This window comes from Oryctolagus cuniculus, chromosome 18, assembly GCF_051225735.1.
Source record: "Oryctolagus cuniculus isolate XC-2025 breed Fujian yellow rabbit chromosome 18, ASM5122573v1, whole genome shotgun sequence".
In the NCBI taxonomy this organism is placed as follows: domain Eukaryota; kingdom Metazoa; phylum Chordata; class Mammalia; order Lagomorpha; family Leporidae; genus Oryctolagus; species Oryctolagus cuniculus.
This window is the reverse complement of record NC_142884.1, coordinates 60607421-60626430: the sequence shown is the minus strand read 5'-3', so window position 1 is coordinate 60626430 and position 19010 is coordinate 60607421. Positions and strand designations below refer to the sequence as shown.

The 19010-nt window shown below is 57.7% G+C and overlaps 2 protein-coding genes across 10 annotated transcripts in view; one reads left to right on the top strand and one right to left on the bottom strand.

Moving 5' to 3' along the window:
* The window catches only part of KCTD19 (potassium channel tetramerization domain containing 19), a 35127-nt gene extending 27674 nt beyond the window's left edge, over nucleotides 1-7453 (top strand). For both annotated transcript variants that reach the window (XM_089320242.1, XM_008257451.4), the window contains exons 8-16: nucleotides 339-442; nucleotides 914-1056; nucleotides 1259-1342; nucleotides 1575-1689; nucleotides 2043-2670; nucleotides 3954-4145; nucleotides 4324-4478; nucleotides 4781-4882; nucleotides 7220-7453. In XM_089320242.1, coding sequence (XP_089176368.1) covers nucleotides 339-442; nucleotides 914-1056; nucleotides 1259-1342; nucleotides 1575-1689; nucleotides 2043-2670; nucleotides 3954-4145; nucleotides 4324-4478; nucleotides 4781-4882; nucleotides 7220-7333 — 1637 coding nt within the window. In that variant the 3' untranslated portion in view covers nucleotides 7334-7453. The remainder of the gene's footprint in view (nucleotides 1-338; nucleotides 443-913; nucleotides 1057-1258; nucleotides 1343-1574; nucleotides 1690-2042; nucleotides 2671-3953; nucleotides 4146-4323; nucleotides 4479-4780; nucleotides 4883-7219) is intronic.
* On the bottom strand, nucleotides 7402-18159 carry PLEKHG4 (pleckstrin homology and RhoGEF domain containing G4). Of its 8 annotated transcripts, XM_089320239.1 has the most exons (22): nucleotides 18051-18159; nucleotides 16736-16920; nucleotides 16020-16115; nucleotides 15821-15944; nucleotides 15638-15731; nucleotides 15480-15554; nucleotides 15283-15399; nucleotides 15014-15112; nucleotides 14773-14921; nucleotides 14477-14615; nucleotides 14267-14383; nucleotides 11799-11981; nucleotides 11069-11577; nucleotides 10748-10994; nucleotides 10139-10228; nucleotides 9835-10056; nucleotides 9575-9745; nucleotides 9303-9480; nucleotides 8803-8919; nucleotides 8438-8674; nucleotides 8236-8351; nucleotides 7402-8064 (listed from the first exon to the last, which is right to left on the bottom strand). In XM_089320239.1, the coding sequence occupies exons 2-22, from the start codon at nucleotides 16758-16760 to the stop codon at nucleotides 8059-8061; spliced, it is 3111 nt and encodes a 1036-aa protein (XP_089176365.1). In that variant the 5' UTR covers nucleotides 16761-16920; nucleotides 18051-18159; the 3' UTR covers nucleotides 7402-8058. The 8 variants fall into 8 exon arrangements, 6 of the variants coding, with proteins under 6 accessions (XP_089176365.1, XP_051703120.3, XP_089176363.1 ...); XM_051847160.3 differs by lacking the exon at nucleotides 18051-18159 and having other exon boundaries at nucleotides 16274-16894; XM_089320237.1 differs by lacking the exon at nucleotides 18051-18159 and having other exon boundaries at nucleotides 9835-9963; nucleotides 16274-16894.
* Between the last annotated feature and the right edge of the window lie 851 nt (nucleotides 18160-19010).

Below are 19010 nucleotides of genomic sequence, written 5' to 3'. Positions count from 1 at the left end.
ACATCCAGGACACAGCCAGCCAGAAACCTGAGGCAGCTGGCAATGTAGGTAGATCACATCATCAGGTCAGCTTTCTTGATGGAGGTGGCTCAAGTAGGATTGCCCCCCCCACCCCCAGAGTCATGAGCTGACACTCAAAGCTGCCACTGCAAGCCCATCACCACCCATGGTACTCTGAGGAGCAGCACAGAGGTTGGCATCAGGGATTCCTGCCGCATCTGAATAGGCGATGCCATGTGACTGATGAACATATTGATCCTTACCATGCTATATAGTACTGACCAAAATGTTCTACTTAACTTCCTCTGGCCACATGTCACTGTCATTGGTTTCCACAGATGAGGAGTGGACAGCAGAGATCACTGTGTATTCCCCCCAACAGATCATCAAAGTTTATGTTGGAAGCCATTGGTATGCAACCACCCTGCAGACCCTGCTGAAGGTACTGCTGGCCCAGCCCTCCTCTCCCTTGGACTTTCCTGCCTGAGCTGCTTTGGGGCCTGTCACCTGACCCTCACACAGCCTCCAGCACCTGCTTAGAACAAGGACTTTCCCTAGATCCACAGCCTGGAATGCTCTTATCTTGTGAGCAGAAATGGAATGAACAGCATGCTAGGAAGACCCTCAGCAGTTTGGGTATGAAGGAAGCCATTTCTGAGGGGCCTGAGCCAAGATGGAGGTAGGGTAGGGTTCCCGATGCCTTGAGAAGGTGCTCTATAGAGCAGCAAAAGTTGAAGCAGACATGTGCTTCTCCCTGCATGCTCTGCTCCTGTAGCCAACAAGAAAGGGAGATGGAAACCCCAAAGCCTCTGCTCCAGCAAGGGTGGGAAGACGCAGTGAGAGAAGGCTGACCTGCCCCTTACTAAAGCCTCAGCCCTCAGGACTAACTGAACCTGGTGTCAACCCCCTCCAGTATCCAGAACTGCTGTCCGACCCTCAGAGAGTGTACTGGATCACATATGGGCAGACCTTGCTCATCCACGGGGACGGCCAAATGTTCCGACACATTCTCAACTTCCTGAGACTCGGAAAACTGTTCCTGCCATCTGAATTTAAGTAAGTGAAGCAAGGCGTAGTGATATCGCCAAGGCTGATCCCTCCTTTGCAGCAGGGGAAGCCTCCGTTTGCAGCTTTCCGGGAGGAGGTTTTACCATTTCCCACACGGGAACTGGTGTTCAAGGCAGCAACTCTGTGGGCTTACACCGTACCCACACTCCCACCCCAGCTGCCCCATCTGACATCTCCTTGTTGTTTGCAGGGAGTGGCCCCTCTTCTGCCAGGAGGTGGAGGAATACCACATTCCGTCCCTCTCAGAAGCCCTCGCACAATGTGAGGCATACAAGTAAGAAAACTTCACTCTGGATTCCAGATGTGCAGCTTGAACTCTGAGTCTATCTCAGCTCTTAGTGGGACCTGTTCTTGGGGATAAGGGAGTGAAGCAGGCCCAGCACTGCCAGTGACTTAAATGAAACCCTTTCAGATCCTCTGTCCCACCACTGACTAGCAGGCTTGACCAACTGGCAATGAGCTGATGGAAGCCTCTGCTCGTTAGCCTACCCCCTTGGTTTCTGCAGATCATGGACCCAGGAGAAAGAATCTGAAAATGAAGAAGCATTTCCCATCCGGAGGCTGCATGTGGTGACAGAAGGGCCAGGGTCACTGGTAGAGTTTAGTAGAGATGCCAAAGAAGTAAGTTACAGTTTTCTTTAACTGCCATTTTTCTCAAAGACCACTGCCACAGGGTTCGGAGGCCAGGCCCAGCTACTGAGGGCTGTGGCAAAACGAAAGAGCACATCCAAACGGCCACCCGGTGTGCTGGCCACTTATGCCTTGAGATTCTGATGATGTCCCCACTGGAGTATGAGAGGCCCCTGAGTTGCCATCATCCCCACTCAGACTGAGCAAAGCTCAGATGACCCATGTCAGGGATGGATTCCTCTGGGTGAGCAGATGAGTCTTACAGGCCAGCTAATTAGATCTTGGGCAAGACTTTGTTGTTGATACACAACATGCCCAGAGGTAATCTGCCCCTTCCTCCCCAGGGCACAGCCTGCATGCCCGTGGACTTCGAAGACTGTAATGACAGGACTCCATGGAACAAGGCCAAGGGGAATCTGACCAGGTCCAGCCAGATGGAGGAAGCTGAACAGTACACCCGGGCCATCCAGATGTCCTTGTGCCGAAATGCCAAGAGAGCAGGCAGTTCTAGCACATACTCACACTGCTCGGGGCTGTGTGCCAACCCCAGACACTGGGGGGGCCACCCTGAGAGTCCCCCCAAGAAAAAGTGCACCACAATCAACCTCACACAGAAACCTGAAACCAAAGACCCTCCAGTCACCCCCATGCAAAAACTCATCTCCCTAGTGAGGGAATGGGACATGGTGAATTGCAAACAGTGGGAATTCCAGCCCCTGACAGCACCTCGGGGCAGCTCCTTGGAGGAGGCCGCCCCACAGCTCCCCTTGGCAAGTGAGGCTGCTTCCCAACCCAGCACCTCTGCTGCCTGGAAAGCCCATTGCACAGCCTCAGAGAAGGATCCAGGCCCACAGGCGGGGGCTGGAGCGGGCGTGAAAGACAAGGGACCAGAGCCAACCTTTAAGCCATACTTCCCTGTGAAAAGAGCTGTCACTCTGAAGGACTGGGGCAAGCACAGGCCAAAGGAGAGAGGTAAGTCCCTGCCATCCTCAACCTAAGTCTGTGTACAGCAGAGAAGGCAAACCCCTTGGCCAACACCACAGAGTTAGGGAAAAAAGGAGACTAAAGCCCCCCACCCATCAAGACCTGCTCTGAGCCAGGCAGCAGACCACAATGACTGGCACCATGGCCCGGCTTGAGGGAGCCTGGGAAGTAGGAGTACAAAGGAGGCAGAAGGCTGTGGTGTCAGCAGGAGCAGAAAGGACAAGCCCAGGTGTTTGTGGAGCACAGGGCATGGCTAGCTGGAGGCCAGGCTTCACGTGCAGGTGTGATAGGAGCCGAGGCTGAAGACAGGACTCATCCAGGACAGGTCTTCGGGATTCAGCTCGGAATGCAGTGCCCTGTTCCCACCCTAAGTGGAGTAGACAGATTTTAAACAAGTGGTCATATGGTCACGTGAGCATTACAGAAAGCTTGCTCTGGGAGTGCAGGAAATGCAGCAGCAGGAGGGGATGCTCAAAGCCTGGAGTCCATTCTAGGCTCAGAGAAAGGTGAGGCGGTGGAGGGGGTGGGGAGGTGGGGGTAGGGGGTGGGGTGGGAGATCAGGCCAGGGAGGGGCCAGGTTTCTAGCTCAGATGGTTTCAAGGGGCGGTGGGATGTGCCCTTACTGAGGTGGGCAGACAGAGTAGAACTCAAGGAAGAGCACACATAGCGAGATGCTGAGACACCCAGGAGCAAGAGCCTAAAAGATAAGGGGTCCCTGGGAACTGGGCTGAGAGAATGCGTATGGCCTGGGGCAGTGGTGGTCTGGGGAAGCTGCTGAGAACCCCAGCCAGGCTGTTTCCTCTGCTCCCCCAAAGTTCCTCCTCCAGTATTCTGTCACCTTCCCTTTGAGAGGCTCAGGCCCTGCCTCAGGGGCCTTCGTGAACTCTAGGAGCCTCAGGTTGGTCTGTGAAGCTTCGGGGTGACAAACATCTGCTCTGAGCCCACGGGCATCAGTGATTGCCCCCCAATCACTGATTTGCTTTACAATTTTGTTTATAGATTTTATAAATTTGCTTTATAGATTTCCAGCCCCCAGCTGGGCTCTTCACTTCCTTGCACAGATGCCTGAGCCCCTGCTTGGTACCAGTTTTAGTTCAACAGTGGGGGTTGGAGAGTTCTTCAGAGTTCCAAAATTCAGGGTTTGGGTTTCACTGGGGCAGTGAAGGGAGGAGAGGCCACTTGTGAAAAACTAGCCACAGCAGCTGGAAAGTGGGGTGACTGTGTATACAGGTGTGTGCTCACCAGAGGTCCCTCCTCACATGCTGTCACAGAAAGCCCTGCCCTTGAGCAGCCTCTGCCTGAGGCTACTGAAGTGGACAGCCCAGGGATCATCCTCAAAGTGACTCACCCCCCAGTGGTGGGCAGTGACGGCTCCTGCATGTTCTTTGAGGATAGCATCATCTACACCACACAGATGGACAACCTCCGAAACATGTCCCCCACAGCCTTCCCGCAGCCCCGAGGTGAGTGCTGCAGCCAGGCCTGGGCCTGCACTTCCTCGTGCAGATGCCTGAACCCTATCCAGGCCACTTCAGGGAGCATGGGTCCCTTGGGAGTCCCACACCTTTCCCCTCCTCCAGGCTGTCTCTAAGGCCCTAGCTCTGGGCAGATGTGGCCATATCCACCCTCTGTCCTCCACAGAAGTGACTTTTCTGAGTTTCTCTCTGTCCTGGGAAGAGATGTTTTATGCACAAAAGTGTCACCGCTTCCTGACTGACATCATCCTGGATTCCATCAGGCAGAAGGACCCCAAATCCATCACAGCCAAGGTGGTCTCCCTGGCCAACCGGCTGTGGGTATGTATGACAGGCCCCAAGCCCAGGGGCACCCCATACCTTCCCCATCTGTCCCCTTGCCCTGCAGTATGTGGTACAAGATGAGAGGAAGCAAAAAAACAGAGAAAGGGGGTCAAGGGGAAGAGGTCGGGGCAGAAGGGTGGCAGGAAGGGCAGTGTCATCTGGACTGAGCATGGAGCAAGAGGCAGATTTGGAGTTCCCGTCCCTGACCCCTGCAGGCCCCACAGAGTCCCTGCTCACATCTCCCTCTGCGAGGCTGGGAGGTGCCGCCAGCACTGCCTGACTGGGGGCCCTTCTGGCAGACCCTGCACATCAGCCCCAAGCAGTTTGTGGTGGACTTGCTGGCCATCACCGGCTTCAAGGATGACCGGCACACCCAGGAACGCCTGTACAGCTGGGTGGAGGTGAGGACACCTGCACCCCATTGGGAATGGCGACCCTGAGCCTTACTGTACAAAGACCAAGCCAGCACCGCCCAGTAGGCTGGAGGCAGATAGGCCACTGGACCCCAGTCCCAGGGTGGGATAAACAATGGTTGGCGTTAACCAATCCAGAGTAGTCAAAAAGCAGTGTTCAGGCTACTGGTTTTGTTTTTTGTTTTAAAGATTTATTTGTATATTTGAGAGGCAGAGTTACAGAGAGGGAGATACAGAGAGAGACATCTTCCATCCGTTTCACTCCCCAAATGGCACTACTTTCCCAGGCCCTAAGTAGAGAGCTGGATGGGAAGAGGAGCAGCTGGGACACGCCAGCGCCACAGGTGGAGGCTTAGACTACAACACCATAGCACCAGCCCCAGACCACTGTTTTTTTAAAGTTTTCTTCCAGTGATACCAACTGTGCCTTCATTACTAATGACCTCAGCCACTCTTGGGCAAGCACAGCCTGAGCCCAAGCCTGGCTCATGTGCTGTCAATCAGGGATACCACCTTGCCCTGCCAAGCCATGATGTCACCATTTTTAAAAAAAAATTTTTTTGACAGGCAGAGTTAGACATAGAGAGAGAGAGAGAGAAAGGTCTTCCTTCTGTTGGTTCACCCCCAAAATGGCCGCTACAGCCGGCGCACTGTGCCAGTCTGAAGCCAGGAGCCAGGTGCTTCCTCCTGGTCTCCCATGCGGGTGCAGGGCCCAAGCACTTGGGCCATCCTCCACTGCCTTCCCAGGCCACAGCAGAGAGCTGGACTGGAAGAGGAGCAACTGGGACAGATTCTGGCACCCCAACCGGGACTAGAACCTGGGGTGCCGGCGCTGCAGGTGGAGGATTAGCCAAATGAGCCACGGTGCCAGCAATGTCACCATTTTTTTTTTTTTTTTTTGACAGGCAGAGTGGACAGTGAGAGAGAGAGACAGAGAGAAAGGTCTTCCTTTGCCGTTGGTTCACCCTCCAATGGCCGCCGCGGCCAGCGCGCTGCGGCCGGCGCACCGCGCTGATCCAATGGCAGGAGCCAGGAGCCAGGTGCTTTTCCTGGTCTCCCATGGGGTGCAGGGCCCAAGCACCTGGGCTATCCTCCACTGCACTCCCTGGCCACAGCAGAGAGCTGGCCTGGAAGAGGGGCAACCGGGACAGAATCTGAATGTCACCATTTTTATACATTCATATTTTAAGCTGATTTAAAGCATTCTTTAGGAAGAAAATATTCAATAAGAACAAAGGAATGATCAAGGGTTTAGGTTTTTTCCTGAATCGTTAAAAATAATGTTAGCATTGTAGGTGGGAAGGATTTAGCTAATTTCTCATTAAACAAATATATTGTTATAATATCATCACAAACACATAGTGCCCAATCGCTAGCAGGCCTCTGTTCTAAAAGTGAAATTATAAAGGCGAAATCAACATCTATGACTAGAAAGTAGAAAACCACGGCACCGGCACACTGGGTTCTAGTCCTGGTTGGGGCGCCGGATTCTGTCCCGGTTGCCCCTCTTCCAGGCCAGCTCTCTGCTGTGGCCAGGGAGTGCAGTGGAGGATGGCCCAGGTGCTTGGGCCCTGCACCCCAATGGGAGACCAGGATAAGTACCTGGCTCCTCCCATCGGATCAGCGCGGTGCGCCGGCCGCGGCGGCCATTGGAGAGTGACCCAACGGCAAAGGAAGACCTTTCTTTTTTTTTTTTTTTTTTTTTTTGACAGGCAGAGTGGACAGTGAGAGAGAGAGACAGAGAGAAAGGTCTTCCTTTGCCGTTGGTTCACCCTCCAATGGCCGCCGCGGCCAGTGCGCTGCAGCCAGCGCACCGCGCTGATCCGATGGCAGGAGCCAGGAGCCAGGTGCTTTTCCTGGTCTCCCATGGGGTGCAGGGCCCAAGCACCTGGGCCATCCTCCACTGCACTCCTGGGCCACAGCAGAGGGCTGGCCTGGAAGAGGGGCAACCGGGACAGAATCCGGTGCCCCGACCGGGACTAGAACCCAGTGTGCCGGCGCCGCTAGGCGGAGGATTAGCCTAGTGAGCCGCGGCGCCGGCCAAGACCTTTCTCTCTGTCTCTCTCTCTCACTGTCCACTCTGCCTGTCAAAAAAAAAAAAAAAGTAGAAAACCAGTTGCAAGAAATGTTTATGACTCTCTGGTCATTCTGCTCAATTCCCTGTAGCACTCCTAGCCGCATCCCTGCGAGATGCCTTTGGGCGTAACCGAGCCCTAGCATACAAAGGTCCCAACCACAGGGCAGGCCCTGGCCCTGGCCCTCCACCACACGGAGCTAGAGCAGGCAGCCGGCCAGGTCAGGGGTGAGACTTGCCTTTCCTTGCAGCTCACACTGCCTTTCGCCAGGAAGTATGGCCGCTGTGTGGACCTGCTCATCCAGAGGGGCCTGTCCAGGTCTGTCTCTTACTCTGTCCTGGGCAAGTACTTACAAGAGGGCTAAGGTACCTGGATATACCACCTGTGCACACCCCCAGAGAAATCACCCAAATGCATGTGCCCATCCAAGAGTACATATCAGTATATCTTTATTATAAACAAATAAAAGTAAATCACGAGTCAAGGGCCTACTACACTCCTTCTTTGAGATGCCAAAGGCCTAACAATCATGAGATAACTTAGACAACTCTAACTGAAAGCAATTCAAAAGGCATCAAGTCAAAATAACCAAACTGGTCCTGTGAAAGAGAGGTTAAGCCTGGAAGCCAGAGCAGGCAAAGGTAAGGGCCCAGAAGGGGTGGGCTGGCTTCTGTGTTTTGGGGAGCTTGGCTTTAAGGCTAGGGATTGGGAAGTAGCTGCTTAGAACCCACCTGTGTCCTCCTCGGGGTGAGGGACAGCCCCAGCACTGCCTAGAGCACATGATGCCTCACCAACCTACAGCGTGGAAAAACACTGCCCTAGCTGATTCCTAAACCACAATTGGAGTGGGAACTGCAGAGGAGAGATAGGGACATGAGGCCAGCAACCTGGGGACAGGGTGCTCATCCAGGCTCAGCTGCCAACCCCGCTGCAGAGGTCCCATGACAGTCAACAGCCAGAGACCTCAGAGAGGGTGGTCAGCACAACTGCAGGTGTGTGCAGGTGTCTCCGGTGCAGTCACAGCAGATCCAGAGGGTGTTCCATGGAAGTACAGACTGCTGGATTCACGGCTCACCTTCAAGTCCAGGCTCAGACCTGTGGTGCCAGGCCAGCCATGAATGTGTGTTTCCCTGGCTCTGGACCCAAAGGAGTTTTGGGGGAATGGCTTTAGCCTACCCACCCCCAATTTCACCCAAAGGAAAGGCAGCCACAGGCCTGAGCAGGGCTGGGGAGGGGCTGGTGGGTTTAGGGTAAAGTGGCACTCACATAGGATAAGTCCTCAAGGCCCCTGCCCAGGGTCTGCCCTGACACACAGCTGCTGTCGGAGCCACTGGATCCACTGGCTGACGGGCACTGGGATGAGACCTCGGAGTCCTCAGGAGCTAGGGAGGGAGCCTCAGTGAGCTGTCACCGGGGAGGGCCAAGACCCCAAGCCACACCTCCTGCCTCTGGCTAAGCTGGGACATACTCAGGGAGGGCTGGCTGCCCAGCTCCGCCTCAGCCTCCAATGATGCTTCCTCTGGGAAGTTGTGGGGATACAGGGGCCAGTGGAGGCCCAGAAGAGCTGGATCTCTGTACAGGTGCAGGTTGAGGGGCCCCAGAACAGAGCAAGAAGCAGGGTCTCCGGGCAGGGAGCTTGAGGCCCCCATGTAAGGGCTGTCATAATCAAGCGGTGCTACAGCAATGGAGGCGCGAGAGCGAACTTCTGCAGGAGAGAGAGGGTCCGGCTGCCCTGAGGCCCTGCAGCCAGCATGGGCCAGGGCAGACGGAGGTCCACATTGTCTCCACGGTTTCCACTCCCCATGCCCCACCCCCCGGCAGCCTGCCCGCTACCTCGGCACTTTAGGACATAGTTGATACTGCGGTCGTTGATAGCTTCCTCACTGGGGGCGATGTCCCGGAAGGCCTTGTTCCCCACACCCATGGACACCATCTCAGCCATGCGCACCTCTGGATGAGAGAGGGCAGAAGTTGGGCCCCTCTGGTCAGCAGCACGACCCTTGGGGCCTTTAAATAAGCCTTTCCTGTCTACCCATATCCAGCAGATTAACCATCTCGGCCTTTCTGGTGGCAGGCTCTCTCCCAGCAATCTCATGGGGCAGGAGACATAATTCCCTTTTTAGAGATATGGCCTCTGATACTCAGAGAGGTTGAAACTGCATCCAGAGTCAGGGACGGTGACAGCGGGGCCATCTGAAGCTCTTTCCGCTGCCCTGGCTGTTGTCCATGGGCCGCTTCCTCACTTGCCAAGTGTCTCCTAGACCTTGGGCTTTCCCTGTAAGCTGCCCACAGAGGGGAATGTGATGAGAAGTAGGGGGCAGGGAGGGACCCACCCTTATTGTGGACAGCCTGTCTCCAGAGCAGGCGGGAGATGTCAGCCGTCCAGGCTTGCTTGGTGGCCAAGTTGGAGGCCTGAAGCACGAAGGTGTCCCTGGCCTTGCGGCGGCGGAACCAGATCTCAAAGCGCAGGTTGTGATCCCCACAGCACTCGGTGAGGCCAAGGTCTGCCATCTGTGTGGCCAGGAGAGAGGCTCTCGGTGAAGCAGGGGACAGGGCTGGGAGGGCTGTGCAGCAAGGGGCAGGAGCCAGGATTGGGCAGGAATACCTTGAAGGAGCGCTTGTAGGTAAACGTGTCGACACCCGCAGGCCCACGGCGAGGCTTGCTGAAGAGTAGCAGTTCCTCAAAGAGGAAGATGCGGCGCAGGGACTTGTGGCGCCCAGCACGGACCATGAATTCATCCTGACGCACCAGCTGCCCCTGTTCCTTGAGGTTAACCTGCAAAGTTGGGGTGTGACGGGTGCCCAGCCCCTCCTCCATTCTTCCACCCCCACAGCACTTGCCCACCACAGCCTGGGATGGCTCACGTCACAGCCCTGGATGGCGTCCATGGCTAGCAGGTCATTGCCGTGTCGCAGCTGGAAGTGCACGAGGCTCTGAGCTGCCCGCAGGGCACTCAGCTCCTGCACAGGGCCCCCGCAGGCCCGCGCCAGCTCCTGCAGCAGCAGTGCATACTTGGTCATGCGCTGGATGGGCTTTAGCAAGTAGGAGGCCAAGTCCAGGTGGTCCCCCAGTGCTTGCTGCTTGTCCTGCCGGGTAAGTGGGAGACCACTAAGTGGTTTCAGGGTCCTCTCCCTATCCTACTCCTCCTGCAGTCTCAGGTTCACCTACCTTGAAGAAGGCATGGCCGTAGCTGGACATCAGTGCATCGGAGCGAGGTTTATTCTTGCTGTAGAGTGCATACATCCCAAACTGCACCCTCTATGAGGATAAGAAGCTCAGCCCAGGTATGAGGGGGCTGGATGCCCCTAAAGGCTAGCCCCCTGGGCCAGACCAACTTTCAACTTGAAAGGGCCAAAGTGCCAAACAGATGGTTCCAGAGAGGTCTCCCCTCAGAGCCAAACTGCCCTGTTTTGAATGAGGGGTGATCCGGCCAGAGGGGCTTACCCACAGGCCCTCTGCAGAGCTCCCTGCCTCCCCCCCTCCCCCAGACGGAACCTTCCCTGGCTCTGAGAACTTCTCTCTGGTTTCACCTCACCTCAGACTCCACCCCCCTTCTCTTGCTCACTACACTCATCCAGGTCCACTGGTTTCTTCCTTGATGGCCAGGGCTCCTTCCTCTGGATGGAACCCTGTCCACTCCTGCCCTGGCCTCGGCTCAAACATGAGCTCCTCACAGCTACCTGCTCTCTCTAAAGCAGAAGCCTTCTTGCCAGTAACTCAAGCATCTCTCCTGCTTCTCCTCCTAACCCCAAGCTCGTTGGAGAGTGTATGGCTTACGTGGCGCAGGAAGGCATAGGCCACACGGGGTGGGTGCCGGGTGCAAGCCTCCAGTTCACGCAGGAAGAAATGGCAGTGGAAGTCCCGCAGCTTCTCCAGGTTGCCAAAAAGGTGGGCGCGCTGGCCACGGAGGCCCTGGGGCACATCAGGGCGGTCCAGCTCTGGGAAGTAGTTCTCCATGGTGTAGTCAAGAGCCCGTACATACTCCTGCTCCGTGGCCACCATCTCTGCCAGCACCAGCTGTAGCCTGCCAGGTAGGCGGAGTGAGGACCTAAGACATTCACTTGCCAGTACCCTCCCTGCCCTGTCCACTGCCTGCACCTGTTAGGGCTCCTGGGGTCACAGCTAGGGCCTGGTAGAGGCATAGCAGGGGATGACCCCGGCTGGGCACCTTCTCCAGCCTCTGTCCTGCGGCAGGCGGTAACAACGGCCACACGGTGGCAGTAGTGGCCAGGCTCACTGCTGAGACTCTTCCCCAGATTCTGATCAAAGCTGTAGGCCTTCCTCAGAGGAGGGATAGCAGGTCCAGCGGGGACCCTGCTGGCACGCAGGCTAGCTGTGCTACCCGTTGGTGCTGGCTTCAGTGCAGCCTCTAGCTTCTGGTCCAGGCCCAGCCAAGTGTCCTGGCACCGTGTCCAGGCCCAGCGGCACTCCTGGCGAATGCCCTCTGAACCCAGCCCTGTGGCCAGAGCCCACATCTTTCGGAAGTGGGCAGGAGGCAAGTCAGGGTGCTTGGTCCAGTGCAGCTGCAGCCGCTGCAGCACGACCCCTGGGCGCTCGTGCTCCAGCTCGGCCAATACCTGCTGTCCCTCCTCAGCCCACGTCGAAGCCTGCAACCCCAAGGCCAGACAGACATTAGAGGAAGACCCCCACCAAATCCACTGAGCCTTCTGCCCCTCTGCCCACCACCCATCCACACAGGATGCTGGCCCCAGGCTACATCCTTAGTGGCTGGACTTTGGGGTCAGACTGAAGACAAGGAGAGAGCAGAGCAGGACAGTCACCGCTTAACCCCACCGACCACAGAGCTAGGTCAGGGCTGCCCGCTTACCTGCTTGAGGAACTGAAACAGCCGCTCCGCATCTGTCAGCCGCTGGCGCCGCTGGGCCAAAGCCTGAGAGAAGTCGGTCAGCTGGGCCTGCAGGGCCAGGAAGCGCGCCCCCAGAGGACCCAGTTGGGCCGCCTCCCAGCCAGCCAGGGGCTGCAGGAACTTCTCCCCTCGCCTGATCTGCTCCTGGAGAGACAGACTGGCCTCAGCCATCTCAAACCCTGAACCCAGATCTATTCCAGTGATGTCTGCATGTCAGCCATCAGGGCTCCGCCATGGTGGAGACCTTCCCGCCACCCACTCCCACTCCTCCTTCCTCTCAGGCCTCCAACTCTACCTCAACAGCGTTCCACCTTCTCTCCTGGGCTCCCCTTGTCCTCTGGAGGTTCTTCCTCCTGCTCCCCTTCTCTCCCCAGGCCATTAAACACTGGGGCTCCTGAAGCCAGTGCACTTCTCCCCCCAGGCAATCTTGTGTGACCACACTGTGTCACCCACACACCCATACGCACCAAGTGACTCACTCTAGCCAGACTTCTCCTGAGCTCCAGGTCCAAGATCCAAGGACCTCCCTGTCACCCAAAAGCAGCCCCAGGACTGGACTCATGAATGCCCTTCTCTGGTTCTCAGAGAACAGCATCCACTCATCCTTAACAACTTCCCTCTCCCATGCCCTCCTATATGAGTCAACCATCAAATTCTATCAACTCGTTAATTTAAAAAAAAAAATTTGAGAGGCAGAGAACAAGCAAGCGAGCAAGATCTCATTCCCATCTGCTGGTTCACTCCCTAAATGCCTGCAACAGCCCAGGCCAAAGCCGGGAACCCGATCCATGTCTCCCATTGTAGATGGCAGGACCCCAATATTACTTGAGCCATCACCTGGGAAGGTCTGAATTAGCAGAGAGCAGGAATGGGAGCTGGAGTCAGGTCATCAAACCCAGGTAACTCCAGTGTGGGGCACTGGTGTCTCAACCAGCATCGTAGCTGTCAGGCTAAGCACCCGCCCCGTCCACTTGTCCAGTCTGTTTCTTTGCCACAGACGACATTCCAGTCAGCCCTCTGCATCCCGGGGTTCCGCATGCATGTGTTTCTGAGACTAAAAAACTATACTGAAGAGGTGCAAGCTTTTTTCCTTGTCATTATTGCCTAAACAATACAGAGCAACAGCTGTCTCCACAGCACCGACCTGTGTTAGGTAAATTATGTATGTGCAATCTAAAGATGACTAAACTACAGAGGATGACACCTGTACATTATATGCGAATACCATGCCATTTTATAAAAGGGTCTTGAATGTCCTTGGATTTGGCATCCATAGGGGGATCTAGAACCAATCCTCTGTGTTACTGAGAGAAGCCTTACAAGGCACTTCAGAAAGTTCATGGAAATGGAACTGAAACATGAGTTTCTTTTGGTGCAGAAAAAATTTGAAATCAATGCATAGTATTTTCATAAAATGAATTTTCTATGAATTTTCATAGACCTCTCCGATTTCCCACACGGACCCTACAAGTGCATCTTTTTTGGACTCTTCACATCACTGTCTAACTAGAAACTGAGGCTGTATTAGATAGTCCTAGAACACAGATATGATTATGCGATTCTCTTCCTTAAACTAACACTGGGGCCGGCGCCGCGGCTCACTAGGCTAATCCTCCGCCTTGCAGCGCCAGCACACCGGGTTCTAGTCCCGGTCGGGGCACCGGATTCTGTCCCGGTTGCCCCTCTTCCAGGCCAGCTCTCTGCTGTGGCCCGGGAGTGCAGTGGAGGATGGCCCAAGTGCTTGGGCCCTGCACCCGCATGGGAGACCAGGAGAAGCACCTGGCTCCTGGCTTCGGATTGGCACAGTATGCCGGCCGTGGCGGCCATTGGAGGGTGAACCAACGGTAAAGGAAGACCTCTCTCTCTCTCTCTCTCTCACTGTCCACTCTGTCAAAAAAAAACAAAAAAAACAAAACAACAACAACAAAAAACTAACACTGGTACAGGGCCCAGTGATCTGGCCACTGACCAGTCTTCCAGGCTCCACTCACCTCATCTTATCCCACTCTCCCTTCTCTGCTCTGCAATAATCCTTCACTGGCCCCCAACCCCTGCCACAGGATCTTTGAACATACTGTCTCCCCAGCCTAGAATGAAACCCCAGCCTCAACCCTCTTCAGCTGGACTGACCCCAGCTTGTCCTCCAGCTCTCAGTTCAAAAGTCATTCAAAAAAAAAAAACAACAACAACAACAACAAAAAACCTTGGCTGACATCGTTGCTGGGTCAGGTCTTCACTACAGAGCAGATCGAACCACCTGCTCTGCTTCTCTCCAGTTTGCAAACACATAACTGCAAACCTCTGATTAGAACTGATTTCCTTGGCTGACCAAGAAGCAAGGGATCGATTTGCTTTCACTCACTCCTGACTTCCTAGTCCCTGGCCCAGAGGACACAGTATCTGCAGAATGAACACGTGACCAAACTTACCTGAGCAACCTGGTCCAGCTCCTCAAAAGGGCCTTGGGCCTGGAGCAGCCTGTCCAGCGAGGGCTCCCTGGGCTCCTCCAGCGCTGGCCAGCCCACCTGCTGCAGCCACACTTCAATCTAGTGGGGCATAAGCAGGAAAGGTGAGGTCAGCCGCTGTAGTTAGGGCCACACCTCAGACCGAGGGCAGGGCCCCTCGGCAAGCAGTCCCACCTGGTGCAGCTTGCCCTCCTGGGCCTCCAGTGTTTGGATCAACTCTAGCGTCTGTATTTGCCGATTGCTCTGAAGGGTCAGCTGGTGCAACAGCCCATCCACGCAGCCATACAGCTCATCGGCCTTGTCCACAGCCGGCCTGGTACAGGGTACATGGTCTTACTTTGTGCTCTGCCAATCCTCTTGCTCCATTCCATGCTCCACCCTGTCCTGAGACCCTGAATCCTGTCCGGTTCTGGCCAGCTGGTTGAGTCCTTCGCATGGGCTATGGCAGGCTGGGCTGGGCTTGTGCCTACCTGTAGTCCGGGCTCAGGGTCACCCCTGGGACCTCCTGCTTCAGCCATGTCAGCTCCACAGCCCCCTGGCATTGTAGCCAGGAGAGCTGGGGCGAGTCCAGCACCTGCTGCATCAAGACCCTTGTTTGCCGCAGCAGCCCACCAGCTTCCTAGGATGGAGGGTGACAGACAGTGGAAGTAGACACGGCAGGGGAGGAGGCAGACAGGGAGCACTCTGGAAATGCTGGGAGGGGACACTCACCCCAGACTCCGTGGGCTGGGGAATACCCTTCACACTCTCGATGGCCCCCTGGAGCAGGGCGCAAACCACCTGGCAGTTCTGCAGTAGGGCTTCCAGACGCTGTGAGCAGAGGAAGCGTGACCAGAGCAGTGTGTGTGCTGCTGGCAGCCCTCATGGACTCCAGGGCACTTCAGCCAGCTCTGTCCTGCTCAAGCCGGCCCAGGAGAGGTTCCTCCACTGGCCCATGTGGCCTGTATAAGCCACTATTCCCCCAACCCCAGGGCACTGACCATCCGGAAATCCAACCAGGCCTGGTGAGAATAAGGCAGGCATCCTCCCAGCAAAGTGGGCAACCCTGCAGTGGGGATGTGTGTCAGCAGGCTCTGATGAGAGGGCACCTGTGCAAGCTGTGGAGAAGAAGGGGCTGTGACTCAGGCCCGGGTGGGGAAGCACCGCCACCTCCCCCCTGGCCAACCTGGCTCAGCACCTGCAGCTCAGAAGGCACCTCCTCCGGCATCTTTCCCACTAGCAGCACGTGATGCACCGCGCCTGGGGATGCTTCCTGCAAGGAACCGGAGCTCAGCCCTGTTCCTAACTCTACACACATGGAATGGGAAGCGAGGGTGCCTACAATCCTCTACTCACTTGTAGTTGGCTGAGTCCCCAGAAGAGGGAAGAGCTTGGAGAACAAATTCGGGCATCAATTAGCACGGTCAGTCCCAGGGCCTGGATTTGGGGCCTAAAGGGGTATGCTTCAGTTCAGCACCTGGGTCCCTGATCCTGACATCTCCCAGGTCAGGCTCAGTCCCCCAACCTCCTCTCCCAAACCTGGGGATGCTTTGCAAGTAGAGAAGGAGGCGGACGAGTTCAGGGCTGCTGCATGTGGGGTGAAGCCAGGCGGGGCTGTGGGCACACAGAAGCAGCACTGCTCGGCCTTCTACATCCCGAGTCCCTGCAGGGAGGAGGAAGTGAACACGGCCCAGCTGGGCTATCCCACCCCTCCCACCTCCTAGACCCTCCAAGCTACCTGGCAAGGCGGCCATGCCACTGGCCAGCAGCTCCCAGGTGAGGTCTCGGGCCAGGAGGCAGTCGGCAAGCTTAGGAAGACGGCATCCATTGGAGTCTTGGGAAAGGAAACGCTGGGTCTGTACTGGACCACCTACCCAAAGACCCCTCCGCAGACCCGCACTTCAGCCCGAGCAGGGCCAGAGACCTCCCCGAGGAACTTGACACCCACCTCCAGGGCGTCCCACTTCCTTGCCCTGGCCCAGCCTCCCTTACCTGCCTGCTGCAGCTTTGATGAGGTCTCTAAGAAAGGGTCTCCAAGGTCCACAGAGTCACTGTCCAATCCCCCAGGGCCCAAGCCGGCTGGCACTGCCCTGTCTGGCCCCGAGTCCCCTGTGCAGCCTCTCCCTGGGCTGGCACCCTCACCCGGTGCCAGGCTGAGGTGGCAGGACATGGGGCACAGGAGGCTTTCCACACCATCGCCATCAGGGGCCACCTCCTCCACCCGGGCTGAGGGGCCTCCTACTGCTCCGCTCGGGCTGAGCCCCGGCCCAGCCGCAGCCATCTGTCCTGGGGATAACTGAGGCTCCCCGCACAAGGGGCTGCCCTGTGGCCCTCTGCCCTGGGCTGCTCCCACTGTGGGGCTTGGGGGCTTGGGGTCCTCCTCCCGGGTATCCCTGAAACTGCACACCGTAAACTGCCGGTCGGTGGCATGACTCCGGGGCTCTGGGGACTCACTTCCATCCTCCAGGGGCCCTTCCATCACCCTCCGTAAGGGTGGGGCTGCTCAGGACAAGCGGGGGCTGGGCTGAACCGCGGTGTGGAGGCCCCAGCTCATTCAGGAACCGGGACGGCGGTCTGGTAGGACTCGGCGAGCACAGGCAGTAGGAGATGTTTGGCTTGGTGCCAGCCCACCCGAGGACCTGGGGAGGAGAAAGCACGTCAGGGGTTTCCTGTGCTGTCCAGCCCGCGTCGCGCTCCCAGGAGCCTTTGCCCGGCGGGCCCCACCCTCGGACGCGCCCCCACGGCCACACTAAGCCGGTCGGACGCCCGTGGGTGCGCGTGGCGATGCCTCGTGCTGCCTCATGGCCGGCCCAGCCTGGCCTTGGCCCTTGCGCGGGACCGGAGCGTGCCTTCTCACGCCCCCCGGGGACGCGCCGCGGGAAACCCAGGAGCTCGAGTGGCGGCGCAAGCGGGGCCTCGAACGAACCGACAGCAGCCCCGACGGCGGCGACAGCGTGAGCGCGCGGCGTCCCAGGGCGCCGCCTCCAGGCCACGGGCGAGAGAAGGCCAGGCCGCCAAGGACGCCGCGCCGCCCCCTGGGGGCCGGAGGACGGCACTACAGCCCACCTCGCGGGTCCCGACGGCAGACGGCGCCTGGCAGCGGGCGCCGACCCCTGGCAGCGTCTCCTGCTCGCCACACTCCAACCGCGGGCCGCGCGGCTCGCTCCACCCTGCCCTGCCGCGGGCTCGGCGCGCCCCGCGCTCGGCGTTTCGGCGTCTCGGGCCCCTTGGTGCCCAGGGTGAGTGGCGTGGGGAGCCCGCAGGTGGGTGGTCGCGGAGCTGGCCTGGGCGGGGGCGTCTGCTCACGCTAGGGGGCGGAGGGGAGGCAGAGGGGCGCTGCCTTGTCCTCACTGCCTCAGCAAAAGGAGACCACTCACTCCTCACAGCCCTCAAGGCATGCCCAAAGAGGGGGAAAATGTGAACCCCTGGAGACTCCATAAGCCCAGCCGGCTGCTTGGGGCTGCTGGGGACCAACGGGGAATCCTCCCGGGGGCTGGAAGTGAGGGGCCCTGTATTGCAGCCCCACCTTCCTTTAAGTCCGCAGACCCAGGCGCTGAGAGACAACCCCCTGGGAAAGGGCTGCTCTTCAGGCTGGAGGATGGGTGGGGGGTGGTGAGGGCTCTGTGGTGGGAGCTGACCCAGGCCTGCCAGGCCCAGACCCTCCACCCCTTTGCCCCCTTGCCACGCCTTTCTGCCCTCCCCCACAAAGTCCAGTAAGGCTGGGATCCTGGAGCCAGTGGACTGGCCCAGGCCCGGCTCCTCCACTTACCTGCTGCCAGGTTCCAGGTACTCTTCTCTCTGAGCCTCACCTGTAAAGAAAAATGTCATTCCTCTCTCCTGGGGTTGCCGTGAGGACTAGGGAGACCCCAGATGTCACACTCCCGCTCAGTGTTCCTGCCCTGCCTCCTCTCTCACCCTTAGCCAGGCCATCCTGAACTGGGGAAAGTCCCTTGGAAAGCGGGGAGAGCCCTCCCAGCTCTGACGTTCGGGGTCCCTCTGGGACGTGTGGGCCTGGCCTGCCTTTCCCCCCAGATTTGTGGGGGAGATTGTGAGGAGATGGGACGTGTGACGAGGAGAAGGTGCTGAGTCCCACAGCACGCCCAGACCCCTGGTCCCCGGGCAGGGGGAGAATGGGTGGACTGGCTTCCCTCTTCTAAGGTGGGAGAGTGTTCCTTGTGGACCTGAGCATCAGGAGTAGGTACAGTGGGAAAACAGCAGCCTCCCACCCAGCCCAGCCCCCAGAATCCAGACTCCCACTACCAAGGAGCCTTCTTCATGGCCCGGTTTGGCTTTGAGAGAGGAACCTCAGAGCTGCCCTGCTCCGTCCCCAACCCCTAGCCAGACCTCCCTCCCCACCTCCTCTAGCTTCAGTGAGCACTGGGTCCAGTGCTCCCTCCCCAGCTCTGTCCCAGGGCCGCCCTCACTGAGTCACCAGCTCCTGCTCCCTCCCTCCCCTTCTGCTGCTGCTACCTCTGCCCATTAGCACCCCCACCCCCGCCCGCCCAGGCACACTTACATGAGCTGGGCTAGACCTGCTGCCGGGCACATAGTCCTCCCGATGCCAGAGGCAAAGAGGCCTCAAGCCACAGGCCCTAGCAGACCCTGGCACCTGTGGGCACAGCGGACAGGTTCGGGGACACACTGAGGGGCAGGGCTTAGCCCTGGTTTCTCCACTCCTCATAGAATGTGCATTGTAAGCGTCACGGAAACAGATTACATGTTGTCCACT

Bases quoted from the DNA above. Each gene is read 5' to 3' on its own strand.
- PLEKHG4 (XM_051847160.3), bottom strand. From the start codon at position 16,760: ATGGAAGGGCCCCTGGAGGATGGAAGTGAGTCCCCAGAGCCCCGGAGT. The intron at 10,229-10,747 runs GTAAGCCATACA...TTATCCTCATAG, and splicing joins CCTATGCCTTCCTGCGCCAC to AGGGTGCAGTTTGGGATGTA. The intron at 9,481-9,574 runs GTATTCCTGCCC...CTGGCCACACAG, and splicing joins CCTACAAGCGCTCCTTCAAG to ATGGCAGACCTTGGCCTCAC.